Genomic DNA, 18,601 nt, shown 5'->3' with positions numbered 1-18,601 from the left:
CCCTCCCTGGTGCCCGAGTCGTCCGAGTCCTCCCGCTTCTGTCCCTCGCCTTTCTTTGAGTCGGAGGAATCCAGCCACTGATCGGGCCTGTGGCCGCCCCAGGCTTGGGGGACCTGCAGACCCCGTCTCACCCTCGGGAGCGGCGTGCGGGCTGCTGGGTCACCCGCGGCGCGGCGCAGGCCCCTGACACTTGGAGGTCCGCGGCTCTCCGGTGACTGCGACCCCCCGCCGCCCCCACCAGCTTGGGGCAGGGGGTCCGAGAGGCGCGATCGAGACCGGAGGAGCCGCGAGGGTGCAGTGAGGGGGGCGCCTGGGACAGCTCCAGCTGCTCGCCGAGTCCTCTCCAGGCTGCAGGGACGACCGAGGACGTCCTGCCTGGGCCTGGCTCTCGCTCTGCCTCAGCCTCGGCTTGGGGAGAGTCGGAGGCCAGCCTGGCGCTGTGGTTTGCTCTGTCCTCCGATGCTGCAGGCGCAGCCCTGCCTCTGCGAGTCCCCGGGGACGAGCCGGACTTTGGTTCGGATGCGCCACCCCCTGGCTGTCCACAAGATGGCCTCAAATACTAGCGACCTCGTTGGGAGCGCTCTTGCGCTGGCAAGAGGGCGGGTGGGAGGTCAGACTGCTGCTTGCACTCAGCCCAGATCGACCGACCGAGAAAGGGCGGCGTGTGCACTGGTGGAGCTCTCTGGCTTCGCTGACCACTCCCTCCCCGCCCCTCAGGGTGGCCTCTCGCCCCCTCTTCCCCCACCCCCACCCCCACCCCGTGGGCAGAGTGGGGGGGGGGGGGGGAGGGGTCCACCCGGGTACATTGGCTCTGTGCTTGCACCAAATGGCTAAATAAAAGGGTTGTTGAGTTTTGAGATTCCCAGATCATTGTCAACCCTCACCCACCCTGGAGTCCCTTTCTCGTCCTCACTCCCAGCCCAGAGCACTTGCCGCTGGTGTGTGGGGAGTTGTGTTAGCTCATGCATTCAACTAACACTTGCAGAGAGCTTAGTATATGCCAGGGACTGTGCGGAGGAGGGGCCAGGGTCGCAGAGATAAAACAACTCTTGCAGTTAGGGGTGGGAGTGGGCAGGTGAGAAAGATACAAAGCGTCAGACGGTCACTGCACCGTGTGACAGGTGCTATGCCAGAGGTGTGCACTTTCAAGTTTGTTCTGGGAGCCTTCCACCCTGGCCGGAAGGAGTTCACTGTTTCCCTACAGGGGGTACACATGGGGGCGGGGTCTTGGCCTGATTGCTGCAGGTGCTGAGCTGGGTGGGGTGCTGTGGAGCTGTGCTGAGTCAGGCTGCCCAGCACCTTCTCTGGACAGTCGTCGGGCTGGGGAGGAAGAAGTCTAATCTTGGCATGAGGGAGGCCGGTGTGGAGTCTGAGGCTCCATATCACATGCTACCCCTTCCTGAACTCTGTTGCCCCAGCCTGGAAGCCTTCCATCCTGTCCTGTCCCAGCCCTGTGCATAAGTTCCTCCCTCCACTCCCCACCCTCCTTGGGGGACAGATCGGGATGTCACTGGCTGAGCGGGATGGGACGACAGCTGCCTGGCCTCGGGAACTCAAGCTGGGCAGTGAGGAGCTGAGCGGAGGCTAATTTTACTCGCTCGGAGCAGGGAGAGCAATCCTCCCACCCACCCCCGCCCCTGCCCTGCCCCAGGCTGGCTCAGCAGAGCAAGCCCAGCCGCCCAGTCCCCAAGGCGGGGGCATAGGGGACGCAGGGTAGAGAGGGCAGTGGGGTGGGGGAGCCGGGGAGAGCGAGGTTGCCGGGAAAGCCATGGAGCCGTCCTCGCCCCAGGACGAGGGCCTGAAGAAGAAACAGCCCAAGAAGCCTGTTCCAGAGATTCTGCCAAGGCCGCCCCGGGCTTTGTTCTGCCTGACCCTCCAGAACCCCCTGAGGAAGGCCTGCATCAGCATCGTGGAATGGAAGTATCCTTCAGGGTCCAGGCAGGGAGGTGGGGGAAGGACTCGGGGTAGGGGTGTGGGGAAGGGGGCTGTCACAAAGCCAAACTTTGAGGGCCAGGGAGGCAAAGGACTTGACGATGGGGCGAACTTTGGGGAAGAAAGTCCTCAACTAAGTGGGGGAAGGAGGAGGAAGAGGAGGAAGAGGAGGAGGAATCGGTGGGGCTTCCTGGGGTCCGAGTGAGTGACCTACGTCCTGAGTGACAGCCAGAGATGCCTACTGACCCTCCATGGAAGGGGCCTGTTTCACGGGGACTGTTCCCACGTGTGCCCAAATCCGCATGATCGTGGGCTACCACTCAGGTTTTTGAGGCAGCAGTCTCATTTTGGAGTAGGACAGAGGCAAGAAAAAATGAAGTGGTGGCGTCTTGGAGAAAATCCTCCCCCTCGATGGGCGGGGTGAAAGTGAAAGGGACAGCCTTCCGCAGGGCCAGACCCAGCTGGGGGAGAAATGGCTGGAAGGCCTGTCCCCAGGGTGGGTCAGGGACTTCAAAACCCTTTCCTTGTTTGCATTAGCTCTGGGAGAAAGAATGATGAAAATATCTTGGTTATTTGGGGAAGGGAGGAAGGAGCTACAGAGGAGGGGAGGCCTGTGCCCTGCGGTTCTGAGAGAGAAGGTCAGGAATATTTGAAATATTTCTGAAGGGTTCTGGAAGACTGGGCTCCCACCAGCTGTTCCCTAGAAGAAAGGAGGCTGAGGGATAACTGAAAGGACAGGAGAAACATGGACCGAGTGGAGACAGTTGGGGTGAGGGTCAGCCTGCTCCCCACAGCTGCATGCAGCCAGGCCACATGCAACCCTCTGGGGCCTCTCCTTCCCTGTCTGTCTCCTGTCTGATCAGGTTCACCCAGGGGCTTCTCCCTGGCCTCCCTCCTTTGCTCCCCTCCTAGGCCTCTGTGCCTGCAGCCCTCCTCTCTTCTCAAATACTGGAGGTTGCTGGGAAAGGAACGAGGATTTTTCAATGAAGCCCATCTACATAGTATGTCTCCTCACCTCCCTCCCACAGAGCACACAGACAACTCACCCTCTCTCTCCCTTTCTCTCCCTAACTCCCTCCACACTGGCTTTCTAATGGGTCAGCAAGTCAAGGAAGACACGGGCCTGGGGTGCCCTCTGGAAATGGCTGTGGGCTGGGGTGGTGTCTGGGAGGGGTGACATGTGAGGGGTGTGAGCATGTGCCCTCCAGCATGCATGCACAGCTCTGGAAATTCGGGTTTCATCTCCGCATCTTCCCTCGTACCCAGTCCTGCCCTGTGGGTACTGAGCCCTAACCTGCATCAGTACCTCATGCCCCTCGGCATTTCTCTGGGTGAGCCCCTGCAGGTTGTCTAACCAGAATCTCAGAAAGCCATGGCTCCTTGGGGGCAGGTAGGGGAGAGGGCTAGACAGGCACTTAGAGTGGAGCAGTGTTAAGATCCCCTGGCCTGTAAAGCTGAGTAGCCCTCAGCCAGTACCAGACCTTTGCTGTCCCAAAGAGTCCAAGCAGAAGTTACCTGTTCCCAAGGAGAGGGAGTCAGGTCCCCAGCTGGGAACCTGGCCCCTTCTACACCCTGCAGGAGATCAGGGAAGGAGCAGCGTGGGCAGAGTCCCCAAGAGCCTGCCCATCAGCCTGGCAGAATAGCCACAGTCCAGACTGATCCTTGGTGCTCTCTTCCCCTTAACCCTGCAAATCCCACGCCTCACTCAGGGCCTCTCCTTAACCCTGGCACCAGACCCTTCGAGACGATCATCTTGCTCACCATCTTTGCCAACTGTGTGGCCCTGGCCATGTACCTGCCCATGCCTGAAGATGACAACAACTCTCTGAACCTCGGTCTGGTAAGATAGGTGACCCCCTCCCCTTCCCTCAGGCCTGCAGATCCAGGCTGGGGGAGCCCCCACGCCCGGCCTGGTGGACTCTGTTCTGGTGGATGGTGCTGTTGATTCATCTCCCTGAGGATGCAGACGCTGCCTTCCCAACCACCTGCAGGGCTGACTGCATGGCTCAGCAGCTTTTCAGGGTAAAACTGAGTATTCCAGACTCTGTAATATTATTGCCAGCACTGAGCTAGTACAGCCAGCCCCTCAGATTCAACCAACAGATCGAAAATATTGGGGGGAAAAAACAATAAAAAATACACAAATTAAAAATATATAGTATAACAACTATTTACGTAGCACTTACATTGTATTTGGTATTATGAGTAATCTAGAGATGACTTGAAGTATATGGGAGGATGTGCATAGGTTACACGCAAATACCACACTATTTTATATCAGGGACTTGACCATCCTCAGATTTTGGTATCTGAGGGGGGTCTTGGAACCAATCCCCTGTGGATACCGAGAGATGACTATGCCCATTGTGCCCAGGCACTGTGCTAAGCACCGTACAAGAGTAAACTCATTTAATCCTCACTACAACCCCGTAAAGTAGCCCTATTTGACAGAGGTGGAAACTGAGGCTTAGTAAACTCAGCTAGCGAACCACAGAGGTTGAATGCTTATTTCCTTCCCTGGATGTAATCCATAGAAACTTGCTTCTATTGAGTTTGCCTTCATGGGGGAGTTTGGTCTAGGAATCTGAAGATGTGTTTTAGAGTTCTATAATACCACTTTCTCCTCACCCTTTCGCCAATAGCACATGCATGGAGCCATAAAATGCCAGAGCTGGAAGGGATTTTCGAGAATTACATTGTCCTACCTCCTCCCCGCCTCACTCTGTTTCATGAATAAGAAGAAAACTGAGGTCTGGAGAGGTGAAGAGACTTAACCAGTAGTTAGTTAATAATAAAAGTTGTTAACACTTATTAAGAGCTTATTAGACGGCAGGCTCTATGCTAAATACTTTACATTATTATATTATTTAATCCCCAAAGCTATCCCTGTGGGGTAAATAACATTATTAGATCCACCTAAAAGACAAGGAAACTGAGGCTCAGAGAGTTTAGGTACCTTGCCCATAATCCCCCACCTCCAAGTCTTCTGTCAGGGCCTCACACTCATGTCCCTTTGACTTTAGAACCTGCCACGGTGGTGACAGCATGAGGACTTCTAGAAACAGTGGCCTCAGACATTTACTGCCCAGGCTCCCTAGGGGACAGGACAGTTGACCCACCATTTCAACAGGGCTTTTTCCTGCATGTAAACCGCAGGGGTGGGGAGGAAAGAGGCCTATTAGCGTGCATCCAGGGCCGGGAAGAAGGGTATTTATCGCTGCCTCTCCTTCATGCTGGTTTCCATGGGAATCTATCTTGAGTTGGTGAGAAGCTGGGATTCTAAATGTGTGCTTGCTAGGAATGGAAGAAACTCTGAGCTCCTGAGCGTGGCAGGAGGGTGGGATTAAAAGAGGGCAGGCCGGTGTAACTCATGCCGGCAGGGAGTTTGGTTCATGGGGCCTGGGCCTTCTGCACAGCAGCCTTAGTTCTCTGTGTCCCTGAACATAGGGAGGGCTCTGGGTCCACCCTACTCTTCAGGATTTCACATTTTAGGGCCTCAGTTCTGTTTGCACTCCTTAAGAAGTTGACTACTTCTGCAAGAAACTCTGCCCTCCTTGGAGGTTGTTAAATTATACTTTAGTGGTTAATCGTCTTCCACCTTGAAACTAAATGGCTGCCTTAAATTTTTCAAGTGGTCCTACGTGTTTTCCTTGAGTTCGTGGACTGGGGTTGCAAAGCCTCGGGTTCAATCGAGAGCTCACAGAAACAGGATTATGAGTTCTCTGGGAGAGGGAAACCTGACCAGAAGCCTTTGTACAACAGCCAACGTCCCCCAGCATGTCAGAGTTCGATGGAGTGTTAGTGATCAGTGAGGAAGCCTCATCTGTCCCCTTCCTTAGCTGGGAAGCCCAGAGAGAGCCAGTGACACTCAAGGTCACACAGCCAGCTCCTAGCTAAGGCCTCCTCCTGCTGCTTGTCCGTTGTGTGCTCATCTCCACGAAACCCAGCAAGAGGGAAGAAAGAGAGGTATTTAACTCTCTCCTACCCTACTGGCTGCTTTGTAGGTATCTGAGAAAGGTTGGGGATCTTCCAGTCATCCAGAGTAACCCATAGTTTTTTTTTTTTTTTTCCTTTTTGTCTTTTTTCGTGACCAGTAACGGGATCGCAACCCTCGGTGTCGCGCCCGCACCATGCTCAGCCAGTGAGCGGACAGGTCTCTATATGGGATCCGAACCCTCGGCGGGAGCACCACCACGCTCCCAAGCACCGCACTCTATCGAGTGCGCCACCGGGCCGGCCCTAACCCATAGTTTTTTAAGAAGAGAGTCCTAAGGACCAATTCTGCGTTTGCTTTCTCATTTATTTAATGAATATGTATTTCGTGCCTATTATATGCCTGGCACATAGTGGGGACATTTATCAAACAGACATAGCTCCATCAATTAAATAAGTAATTACAATGAAACCAATTAAACAAGTAGTTAAAATTAAATGGGAAATGGAAAGGTTTGGGAACACGATAATAGCATATTGGAATAGAACCTAAGCTAGTCTTGGGGTCAGGGGGCTTCCCAAAGGATTGGGTGTTTAGTCTGAGACCTGAAAGTTGAGGACTGGGGTTTAATGCTCTGTGGTCGTAGTATTGAAATTTTCATTAACATTTGGATTTATATTTTGTAAGGGAAGTCCATTGGGACAATGGCACAAGCATCAGGGGTTTGGAGCCTTGGCTCACACGAGGTCCTGCCTTCTGTCACCTCCCTGCCTCAAAGGACAGGCTCTCAGCTCGATTCTGTGCCCCTGGTGCCTTGGGCCACCTGGCAGGGGCCTGCAGGAGTGGAGAGAGTCAGGGTGGGTACATGCACCCTTTGGTGTCTCGGGTGTCTCAGGGAAGGGCATGGCTGTGGTTGTCTCCACTCTGAGCTGACAATGCCACAGCCCATTCACTGGGTGACTCTGTGAGGTTGCGCCTCTAAGGCCCGTCCCCCATCCGTGTACTCAGGGTCTCCTGGAGTGGAGGTTGTGATACCCTTGGGTGTTGCCTGTCCACTGCGGGTCGAGGCAGCAGCTCTGTGTGAAGGGGACGTGCCTGGCTCCCCTCCTCCGCCTCCAGCACGGGCTGTCAGATGGTGAGAGGGAGGGAGTTTGGAGGAAACGTACCTGTGATGGTCTGCACTTGCCTGTACAGTGAAAAGTAGGCAATAAAAATCCATCACGATGGGGCCGGCCTGGTGGCGCACTGGAGAGTGCGCCGCTTGGGAGCGCGGCAGCCCTCCCACCGAGGGTTCGGATCCCATGTGGAGACCGGTTCCCACTCACTGGCTGAGCGCAGTGTGGGCGCAACACCAAGGGTTGCGATCCCGTTGCCGGTCAGTAAAAAAGACAAAAAGAAAAAAAAAAAATCCATCACGATGGGCTGAGAAAGAGACTGTGAAAGGAAGCAAAAAGCTTTATGTTTGAGTACATTTAACAGCACTTATTTCCTACTTTTTAAACAAGGGGTCCCACATTTTCACTTTCATGGGTCCCCCAATGATGTAGCTGGTCCTGGATGAGGGGTCAGGGCGTGAAGGAGAGCGTCGTAGAAGGGCAGGGCAGGAAGAGAGTTCTAGGCGAGGGAGCCACGTGAGCAAAGGGCTGGAGGCGCAAGAGGCCGGGCTGGGGTGTGGAGAAAGCCCTCGGGACACCACGTACAGCGTGGATTGGGGTGGAGTGGAATGAGGGGAGACGCAGAGAGGGGTGGGGAGGCCAACGGAGTCGTCCAGCCGGGACATGGAGACAGGAGGTAAAGCGCTGGTCGTGGTAGAGAAGGACAAGAGGTCGATGTTGAGAGAGAGACATGAGGTGGAATCAGTGGGACTTGGTGACTGACTTGACGTGAGGACAGAGGTACAGGGTGGGGTGAAGGCATGGATGACACTTGGGTTCCAGAGTGGGGGACAGAGCAGATGGTGGCATCACTTACAAAGACGGCAGCGTGGGGGAGGAGCAGGTGGGGCCGGAGGAGGAATATGTCAATTCAGCTTTGGAAGTGTTGAGATGCAGGGGCCTGTGCCACTGAGCAGGCAGCTGGATTTGCAGTTCCGAGCATCTTATGACTGAGGTTTCCTCGCCTGCTAGACTGGCTGGGTGGGTAAAGAGCAGGGACGGCTGGGGCAGGAAAGGTGTCCTGCGGTTGCCTTGTGTGCAAGCAGAATCGGGGGGGTTGGCACCCTGGATTGTGGGTGGAGGCCCCTGACACCCCTCGGTGGGAACAGGCTCCCCTGGGAGGTCCCCTCCAGCAGCTCTCTCCTGCTCTCCATCTCCTTCCCCCCAGCACCTGCTGAGGGTAATGGACTCGGAGCCCTGGATTTCCTGGGGTTGGGGGTACCCCTCTGACTCTGCCTATGTCAGTGGGGAAGCCTGTTGCCCTCCCTGAACAGAAGAGGAAATTGAGGCCTGAAGAGAGCAAGGGGTTTCAGAAACGCACAGTGGGTCAGAGGGTGGCAAGAGAGGATCCGGGATGCTGATGCCTGGCCAGCTGAGTGCCGTCACGATGGAGGGAGAAATGGGCTCTGAAATCAGCCAGGTTAGAGAAGCATCATGTCATGACGGTTAAGAAAATGGATTCTGGGGCCGGCCTGGGGCTTGCCTGAGAGAGCGTGGTGCTGACAACACCAAGTCAAAAGGGCTAAGATCCCCTTACATGTCATCTTTTTTAGAAAAAAAGGAAAATGGATTCTGGAGCTAGAACCTCTGCTTTTGAGTCCAGGCCCACTCACACTAGCTGTGTGATCTTGGACGAGTTATTTAACTTCTCTGTTCCCTCCGTGCCCTCGTTTGTAAAATGAGAATAGTGTTGTAGACTTGAGAGGAGGTCCTGGGTGAGACGAGACTTTCTAAGTTGTTGTGCGTTATCTATCAACTTAAGGAGCTTTTTTTTGGATAAAAGTTTATTAAACAATCTTGTTTTAGGAGTCTCTTGGAACACTCCTTAAGCCTGAAATTTACCTTCCTGGTTATTTTATTTGTTGTTTTCTTCATATTAAAGAAAGACATGAAATAACTTCTAGAACCAAGAGCTAAGAAAGTTCTCTTTCCGGACCACTGGCTGATTGACACTTGGAGCAGTTCACGCGTCAGTGACCCGGGGACCTCCCCGTCCTCCTGCGCCTCTTCCTCCTCGTCCCCTCCCTCCCATTCCTCTATCCATACATTTCCCCTCATCTTTCCAAATCTTTTTGGTAACTTTGTCACCTTGCTCTTTCTTAAAATTAGTTTTATTCTACAAAAAATTATAAAAGTTAAGCATGCACACGACTTAAAGAATTAAATCAAGTTTCAAGTATCAAGTTTCTTATATAAAAACTTCATTCCTTTCCCATCCAATTTCCTGTATGCTGTAAGCAACTACCTTCAACTCTTTAGTTGACTGTCTTGGAATTTACTTCTTTATCTCTAAATAGCATGCTTCTATTGCTACCTGTTAATTTTATCAGTTTAACACGAGGAAATTTTATCACGCAGGTCCCACAGTACCTCAGAGTGAGCTCCCCAGCCACAAAGCCCCTGGTCACAGAGACCCCTGGGTTGTTCTGGATTCAAAGGGTATAACCCCCAACAGCTATGGCAAAGGATTTTTTCAGATTAAAAAAAAAAAAATTCCTCTTTACCCCACCCACTGTCTGTCCCTGATTTCTCTTTAACCCTTCATCTTCTCTCCTTGAAACATCCAACTTATGTGAATGGCTTTCCTGGTCACCCCCCTCCATCTTCCAGCAAGTCATCATCATCATCATTAACAACAGCATCCAATATTTGTGGAGTACGTGCACTGTCTCAGGCACTGTGCTGATGCTTTATGTATAGTACCACGTTTAATGCTCACAAGGCAGGTACTATTATTTTTCTCATTTGTACAGATGAGTAAACTGAGGCACAGAGAAGTTAAGTCACTGCACATGCCTGGTCAGCTGTATGGGAAGGCTTGCACCCTTTATTGGGCATCTTGGTGTGGCTTTCCGGACATCAGAAAAGGAAAGGCGAAGATGGCGATCTTTACTTCCCTGGGAGGTGACACAGGAGACCCTGGCCCCTCACCATAATCCTGCTTTCTCCTGGTTGTGCTGTTGCTGCCTGCCCAGGCCAGAATGGACACTCAGAGCTCCCAGCCGCAGCCTCCAGGCAGGACTGCCCTGGCCTGAGAGAGACTTATGCCTTAGGCTTGGGGAGCCTGTGCCTGACACAGCCTCCTCCAGCATTCTCCCAGGAGAGTGGAGGCTGGGAGAGGAGTCACAGAGTGACGCCGTTTGTGAGAGAAGTTGGAGGATGGAACAGACACTGAGCCACCACTGGGTCAATGGAGGCAGCGAGACATCCACATGCAGTTGGAAGCTAAGACCAGAACCCAGACCCTGCCTCCCGGCCCAGTCCCAGGCTCTCCAAAGCTAGCTCTGCCCCTTGAAATCCTTCTTATTCCTCAAGGTTTTGCTCCCAGGGGGGACCCCGACTGAGTTAAAGGAGACCTTTGGGAGGGTCACCATTCCAGCCTTGGCCAGCCTGAGGGGCCCCAAGTGGAAAAGCAGCAGCAAGGATGGGAGTTACGAATTGTCGGGCGTAGACTAGAAATGGGTCGCTTTCACACCGTTATCTCATTTCACCCTCAAAGCAATCCTTGTCAATGTGTGATTTTCAAAAAGTGAAAACATGACTGATTAAAATATAGAAGGAACACATGTCAAAGATTAATTTGACTCATAAGAGAACAAGCAGGGGGGCAAAGCTGGTTCAAAGAGAGTTAGAGGAACAGTGGTTATATGACATAGGCCAAAGAACGGCAGGATCAGATTGTCAAGTGAGAGACCCATCTGGTTAATGTCCTACAGGGCTATATAAAACTGGAACCACTGGGGTCATCTGTCATTGGCAGAGATCACTTGCATACCTATAAGATAGAATAGTGAGAGTTAAACAAAGGTACATTCCCCTAGGTCAGTGATTTTCAAGGGAGGGAGAGGAGGGAGTAGCTCTGTCCCTCGGGGGACGTTTGGCAATGTTTGCATTTGTGGGGGTGTCGGGGGATGTGTGCTACTAGTGTCCAGTGGGGTAGACCAGGGATGCTGCTAAGCACCCTGCAATACACAGGACAGCCCCCTTCTCACCAACAAAGAATTTTCCGGCCCAAATAGTAACAGGGCTGAGGTTGAGGAACCCCGCCCTAGATAATTAAATAATGTCCAGCCAGGCCTGTTTGAAAATGCTCCAACGTGACATCACGAAGACGCGGTCTCCTTCCTTTGCCTTATTTCAAAGGTCCGGTAGTTTTTCTTAAGACCCATCAAGGAGGCACTGCCTGCTGCTGCGTGGGGCAGGGCAGGGTTGCGGCCCATTCAGCCCCTCCTTGGCTCCAGAGCGGCCGCCCACCCCGCCATCAGCCGACTGGCCGGGCCCCTGTTACATTCCTGGGGTTCAGATTGCTGCTCAGTGTCCTCTATGAGGCTGGAGCCTAAGCCTCTGGCAGCCAGGGCATTTGTCTTTTTATAGGGTCTGGAATGTGCCCTCAGGCTCCTGCGGCCAGCAGCCTGCTCCACCTCACCATCTGGGGAGGCGGGGGCCTCAAAAGGACCCCAGCTCTGGCCTTGACCTTCAGAGGTTTGAGACCTGCAGGGGACAGGGCAGTCCAAGCCTGGGCTACCATACAAAGAAGAGATGGCGCTCAACCAGGCTCTGTCAAAATGAAACCAAAGCCCACCTTTTAGCCCCACCTGGGAGCCTGCCCTCTCCCCACTGAGAGAATTAGCATCGCCTCCCACCGATCCGCACCCCCTGACCCCAGGGCAAGGGGCTAGGGACGAGGCAATAGCTGAACCACAGAGGCCACGGAAGAAACCCTGGGCACTTTGGCCACGCTGTGCAGTCTCCAGGAGAAGTCGTGGGAAAAGCGTGGGGCTTTCAAGTCCAACAAACCTGCTTCCAGTCTAGACGATGGTGGGCAGCTTCCTAGACTCTCTGGCCCCCGTTACCTCACCTGTGAGCAGGCGACCACAATATCTACCCTTTTAGGACTGTTGTATTGATGAGAATAATGACCTCATGTCCAGCCCGGCACACAGGAGCTGCTTGGTAAATGGCCATGCCTCTCCTCTGCCCTCCCAGCACTGACAGCCCGCAGCCGAAGTCACACCGAGCCTGGGCCTGGGGGTGGGGGTGGGGCAAGGACAGACCCTGGCGTGGGTTGGGGGCAGGATCTGACAAACGCGTCCAGATGTTCCAGGCATGCCATTGCTCTCCCTCCCCAGCACGGCGTGGTGGTGGAGACCATGGCATCTGATAGCAAACTGTTTGGATATATATTATGGCTCTGCCACTTGGTGGCTGTGTGATCCTGGAGAAATTGCTCAACCCCTCTGTGCTTCAGTTTCCTCATCTGTAAAATGGGGGTGAGAGTAGCCACTGTAGAGGGTTTTGCTGCCAATTAAATGTATGCGTGTGGCTAGAATAGGGCCTGGCACACACGTAAATGGGTGCTTAATAAAGCTTAGTTGTCATTACCATTATCGCCCGACAGTACCGGTCCCCTGCCCGCTCCCAGGCTGGGCACTCTGCTTTCCCCTCTCCTCCGTCATTGGCCCCAAGTATACAGACCCCTTTTGGGACTCTCAGCCCCATTGTCTCCCTGGCATGTCTGGCCCACCTAGACCTGAGGGAGCTTGGTCCCCCATGTGGCACTGGGAGAGGGAAGGAAGCCCCCATTGAGGAGGCAGGTTGGCAAGAGAGACCCACTCAGATCCGTCTATTTGGGTGAGCATTCATCAGGCTAACTATAGCCACCTCCCTCACTCCTCAACGGGTCATTTTCCAAACCTGGAGGCTGAGGTGGTCACGGGGATGCCAGGGCCCTGGACACCCGGTGAGCGGTGTGGCTGCAGCGCCAGCACGTCAGGCTGGTGCTACCAGAAAAGCTCCTGACCCAGTCACACAGGTGGTGTGGGGGCCCCCGAGCCTCGGGCTCCTCGCTTCTCCTCCAAGCCTCACTTTCCCCAGCTGTGAAATAGGAGAAATAGCGGAGCAGGACCGAACCCCAGTCCACGACGGACGTGTGCAAGGACTGTCTTTGTTTTGCTGTAAACCAACTTTATTTGTGTTCCGAGCCCATATCCCTCTGGGGTGGAGAGAACTTCAACTGCAGTTATCTGCCTGCCCAGGGCTTGTGCCCAGGCCCTGGGTCTCAGGAGGTGCCAAGATATCAGGGGTCATCAGTCTTACTGAGGCAGGAATCTTGGCAAGGCTGGATCCTGCTTTCTCGGGGTCCCACAGCCTCTTCCCAGACCCTGCCACATCTTCAGGGCACTGTGAGCTCTACCCTTGAGAACTTCCAACCCTGGGGCAAAGCTCAAGCTTTAGAAAACAAAGCCAGGGGCCTGCCGCAAACTTCTCCTGAGGCAAGGAGGCCCGGCCCTACAGTCTGCTTAAGGAAGTGGAAAGTGGATGGATCCAGGAGGAGGATGGTTGTTAATATATAAAAGTCCCTTCTAATTAGTACCTGTCCAGCCTGCGCTGAGCACTTGCTGTGAGGCCCCTGAGAATGCAGGGCTGTGGGGGGGCACCCATATGAGCCCTCCTCCACCCCAAGCCCGAGCTCCCCCAAACACACGGGGTTCCCTCCCCCTCAGCCAAACCGACTTCACCTCCTTGAAGCAAATGTGCCTTAAAGAGTGAACCACAAATACAAGTCTGTTGCCTCCCTGCACAGGCAGGATTTGTATCAGAGCAGGGCACATGGTCTTGACCCTGGGAAGGAGACTTTCAGGCCCAGGCCATGGGGCAGGCATGGGGTGGCTGGACCCCTTCCCAGGGAGCTCTGCCTCTACGGCTGCTCTGACCCTCTGTCGGCCCCTCCCTGGACTAGCCCATTAAGGTTTTCTGTGGACTCTGTAGATCCGAGAGCCCTCCAAGGAGGACACGGATGGCCCAGGAAACTGGACTCCTAATCAGGCCACCACACTGGGGGCAGGGGTGGGGGAGGAAGGCCTGGTGGCAGCTGCCTCTGTGGTCCCAGACAGGCAGATCGGTGCTGGGCAGATCCTCGGAGGGGAGCCAGCCAGTTCCCACCAGCTTCCCTCAAAGCCCAATGCATGCCACGGAGGGAGCAGCAGTCAGGACCAGCGACCTTTGCAGATGGAAGACTCAGCCTGTGAATAGAGGCAGTGGGAGGGTGAGAGGACGTGCGGTCTGAGCCCTGCTGTTTTCAGCCCAGGACTTTGGAAGTGCCCAGCTCCAATGCCCCTGGAGTGGGTACAAGGCCTGTGGATCAAGGTCACACACCAGGCCTACCTGCAGCCAAGTGTGGCCTCAGGAGCCCCAGCTAGAGGCCTGTCAGTGGAAAGACATTTGGTAATAAAGGCCTTTGTGGGGAGCTGGTAATGGAGCTGTCACCTCACAGAGTCAGGCAGGCTCATGGTTGTCCCCTGAGCTTGGGAGGTCAGGGAGGCAGGGTAAGGCACTGTCTCTCTGCTCGGGTGTCCAGGCCTGAGGTCCAGTATCCCTTCTTAGGAACGGAGACCCTGAGGCTGCATCTGCCTTTGACTTATACTGTAGTAGAGATCACAACTTTCCACTGTTCATTCGTTCAGCAAACATTCCTTGAGCACCTACTGTGTGCCAGGCAGTGTGATGTGCTCTGGAGCAGAGCTTCTCAGATGATCTGTGGGGACAGACCAGTTTGTTGTTTTCAATTTCCAATCTACTGTGGACTGATATTTGGTCCTACTGTGTGGGGCCACTTCACAGCTCATGCCACATGGAACTCGCCATGTGACTTTGACAAAACCAGATCATTCTATGGTCCACCTGTATGCTTTGAAGTTGCTGCAAATTGCTATTGCATTTTCCAAATGCTTGCTCAGTGCCTGTGACTATCTCACCTCAGAGTGGAAACAGCAGTCCGTGGACCAGCACCAGCCCGTGGGCTGCACCTTGAGCAGTAGTGCCCTAGCACACTGATTCGCTCATTCAAGCACAAGTTTTTACATGGAAGGCACTGTTCTAGATGCAGGTGACTTAGCAGTTGACAAAGCAAAATCCCTGCTCTCGTGGACTCTGTGTTCAGGTCAGGAAAGACAGTTCAAAGAAAGAAAGAAATATATAGCAAATCAAGTCTTAACAGCTGCTAAAAAGAAAAATAAAGCAAGGTAAGAAGACAGACAGTGAGGGAGGGGGATCAGGGAGGTCTCAGTGACAAGGTGACATTCAAGTTAGGATCCAAAAGAAAGAAGACAGTGAGTCATGTGGCTGTCTGAGGAAGAGCATTTCAAGCAGAGGAACAGCAAGGGCAGAAGCCCTGAGCCCCAAATATTTTCAGCTGGTTGCAAGGGGAGCTGGGATACACCCCTGGGGGAAGAGGATCAGAATCACCAGTGGGTGGGGCATGGGGGCTTCAAACCACAGAACCTCCCTTCACCCACCACCAAAGGCAACTCTGAGAAGACTTCTTTGGAGGGTCATCCTGGTCCCCATACCCAAATACTATTGCTGATGGAGAAATATCACACCTCTCCTGGGACAGAAAAACTACTTGGTGTAGAAAAACTCCCGGAAATCCACACAGCTAGGAATACATGTGAGGACAACTTGGTCTCAAGGAGGCTGCAGCTTGGCAGAAGGCAGCAAAGAGCAGCACAGTGTTACAGGGGACAATGAGAACACGCAGGACTATTCTCCCTGTGGGGAGCCAGAAGGATCTTAAGAGAAGAGAGATCTGCTTAGCTGGTGGGCTTCAGGGACACTCCAGGCAGAGGGGCCAGGGTCAGCAAAGGCACAGGGCTGGGTAGCTGGGAGTTGGGGGACCTGATGTCATTCCACATAACTGGCAGGGTCAGCAGGGAGGCCAGCAGAGGTCATGTCACGGAGGGCCTTGCATGCCGTGGGGAAGCATTTTTGTGTTGTCTGTTGAGCAGTACCGGGCCGTTGCAGACTTGTAGGCAAGGAAGTGGCCAGGTCTATGTAGAGCAGGGATGGGGCAGATAAGGGAGTAAGAAAGAGCAGTGGTGATGTTGGAGGAGATGAGGGGATAGATACAAGGGAGGAGGAGATGGATACAGGAGACTTTAGGGGTAGAAGGTATGGACCTAGTGGGCAGTCTCTTAAAGGAGAGCAAGAGGGAAGAGTCCAGGGCCTGCCCCGTGGCTCACTCAGGAGAGTGCGGCTCTGGGAGCACCGAGGCCGCGGGTTCGGATCCTATATAGGAATGGCCAGTGCGCTCGCTGGCTGAGCGTGGTGCTGACCGCACCATGCCAAGGGTTGCGATCCCCTTACCGGTCAAAAAAAAAAGAGGGAAGAGTCCAGAAAGACCCCTGGGGTTCTGGCTTGGGCATCTGGGTGCCGCCGGCTGAGACCGGGACACATGAGGAAGAGCAGGTTCAGGAGGAAGAGGAGTTTGGTTTTGAACATGTTGAGTTCAAAATAGGACAGAGCCAAGCCCTGGAGAGACATCCACAGACGTGACCTCAAACAGCAGCTCTGTGAAAACCAATAGAACACAATGAAAACCACTAGAACATGGTGCAGGCAAAAAAACAGACCTCCACAAAGGCCCAGGTGTCTAATAAGCACAGCTGTGATTTACTGAGCATTTGGTATGTGCCAGGCAGCGGTAAATACTTACAAGATGCCCTTTAAACCTCATGATGACTCTTCAAGGTCGTTAGTCATCTCTGTCTCAGTTTTAAAATGAGGAAGCTGAGGTTCAGAGAGGCTTAGGAACTTGCCCAAAGAAACAGAGCTGGTGAGAACCATTATGTCCTATACTTGCTGCCTCCTATCTGCAGATGGCAGACTCTTAAGGGGGTGCTGAAGTAAAGTGGGGTGTTTTAGGGAAAGGTGACGACTTTGATCTCAGAGGGCAGCCAGGCCTTTTCCAGGGCATCCAGTCCAGAGCTTAGTAAATATCTGTGGAATGAATATCCCTCATTCTTCTATGAATGACCGAGCCCAGGCTGGAGAGGCTGTAGGGCCAACTCTGTGTGACACTGATGATACTGTTCCTATGCACAAGGAAGGACACATCCCTCCTCCCTCTCCTCCTGGGCAAGGGTCCTTGCTGTGTGCACATGCAGGGGTCCTACGGTAATGAGTCATAACTCCAGGCACTCCAGGGCTGGGCTGCAGGAGGTATGCTGAAGACAGCTGGGCCCGGGAGCCAATGGGCTGTGGGACCTGAGTGACCCCACGCAAGACCCACAGCCCCCACCGAGCTCTCTCTGAGCCAAGCGGTGGCCCAACAGGCAGCGGCAGGTGCAGGCAGTTCTCTGGTGTACTTGGCTGTCCGCCCGGCCTGTGAGCACTGCAACTATTTTGGTTCCTGTTTTCCCTCCCCTCAACACCAGTCCTCCTGTCTGTCCCCCTGGGGTGGCAGCAAGCTGAAAACTGAAATGCTGACTTGACTGCACTCCCCTCCCTTATGCCCTTCCCTTGATGGTGTGTGACGCTGGGGAAGCCTGCCCTGCAGAGGAGGGAGGCCACCCACCCAATTCCAAGGAGAATGGCTTGGACACCCTCTTCTCTCAGCAGGGAGGGCACCCAGACCTCCTTTTGCGGTTCCCTTCCATGGAGCACGTCGCCCCTCGATTCCTACCAGTGCTGAGCAAAGTCCCTGTCAAAAGGCCCTTTCGCAGAACGGCGTGGCTTTACACTTTAATCACCAGATTATCATTTTCTGGAAGAAGGAGGAAGCTTCAGGATTACAAATTAATGGAAGGAATTAGGGATAAAATTAAGGAAGTTTCATCCATATGTGCCTTAGTTTCCCCCTCTGTGGGGAAGGGGAAATTATGCTTTTTTTTTTTTTTTTGTCTTTTCCGTGTCCGGCAACGGATCGCAACCCTCAGTGTCGCACCCGTACCAGACAGGGGACCGGCAATGGGATCGCAACCCTCGGTGTTGCTCCCGCACCTCGCTCAGCCAGTGAGCGGGAACCGGTCTGTATGTGGGATCCGAACCCTCGGGTGGGAGCGCCGCCGCGCTTCCCAAGCGGCGCACTATCCAGTGCGCCACCGGGCCAGCCCGGAAATTATGCTTTCAGGAAAATTCTCTGAATGACAAGCTCAGAGGTTTCTGGGGCCATATCCGTGTTAATGAACCATGTGGAGAGCTCTTCTCTTGCCTTCCACACCTGCCCACTTGGAAGTAAAAATAAATTATCTTCCAACTCATTAATGGGGAGGCCAGTTCCCTGATCCGGCTCTGCCCAGAGTAAAGGAACCATGAATCTATAATGAGTTATGCCTCCATAGAGTGTTGATGGGAAGAGGCCCCGGTCCCAGGACATGCTCCCATGGGCGTGGGTGTTGGTGACTAATAGTAATGGGGGACTGGATTGTGGGGCACAGACCCCCTTGTTGCACAACTCCAGGAGACACCAACTGATACACGCACACACACACACACACACACATCCCTCCTGGAGCTGTGCAGTGCTTCAGCCTGGCCTAGGCAGCAGGCTGGATCAACACCCCCTCAGGAGACTGGCCTTGTGCGGGGAGCCTGGGGGACCAAGGCTCTTGGAAGCCACCAAGCCAGGGTTCGGATGGCTGCAAGGAGAGCAGTTTCAGCCTGGAGTCCTGACAGGAAGGACCTACTTTCTCAGTTAGAAATAGCTCTCGCCTGGGCCTGAGGAGGGGGAAGGGTGACTGGGCCACGGATAGAGTAACCCAGAGGATCAGGCTACAGGGAGGGGCCTGGAGGAGTCAGAAGG

The 18,601-nt window shown here is 54.0% G+C and overlaps 2 protein-coding genes across 2 annotated transcripts in view; both read left to right on the top strand.

Annotated features, from left to right (window-relative positions):
* The window catches only part of ASCL5 (achaete-scute family bHLH transcription factor 5), a 1,506-nt gene extending 943 nt beyond the window's left edge, over window positions 1–563 (top strand). Inside the window, exons 2-3 of the mRNA XM_008581055.1 lie at window positions 242–297; window positions 348–563. Of these exons, the coding sequence (XP_008579277.1) occupies window positions 242–297; window positions 348–563 (272 nt within the window). The remainder of the gene's footprint in view (window positions 1–241; window positions 298–347) is intronic.
* Window positions 564–1,553: 990 nt separating this feature from the next.
* Window positions 1,554–18,601, top strand: part of CACNA1S (calcium channel, voltage-dependent, L type, alpha 1S subunit) — a 71,567-nt gene continuing 54,519 nt past the window's right edge. Inside the window, exons 1-2 of the mRNA XM_008581052.1 lie at window positions 1,554–1,920; window positions 3,667–3,772. Of these exons, the coding sequence (XP_008579274.1) occupies window positions 1,769–1,920; window positions 3,667–3,772 (258 nt within the window). The 5' untranslated portion in view covers window positions 1,554–1,768. The remainder of the gene's footprint in view (window positions 1,921–3,666; window positions 3,773–18,601) is intronic.

Source organism: Galeopterus variegatus, unplaced genomic scaffold (genome assembly GCF_000696425.1).
Source record: "Galeopterus variegatus unplaced genomic scaffold, G_variegatus-3.0.2 Scaffold2242, whole genome shotgun sequence".
Taxonomy (NCBI): domain Eukaryota; kingdom Metazoa; phylum Chordata; class Mammalia; order Dermoptera; family Cynocephalidae; genus Galeopterus; species Galeopterus variegatus.
Note: the sequence above shows the minus strand (reverse complement) of the source record. Positions and strands in the feature narration are given on the sequence as shown.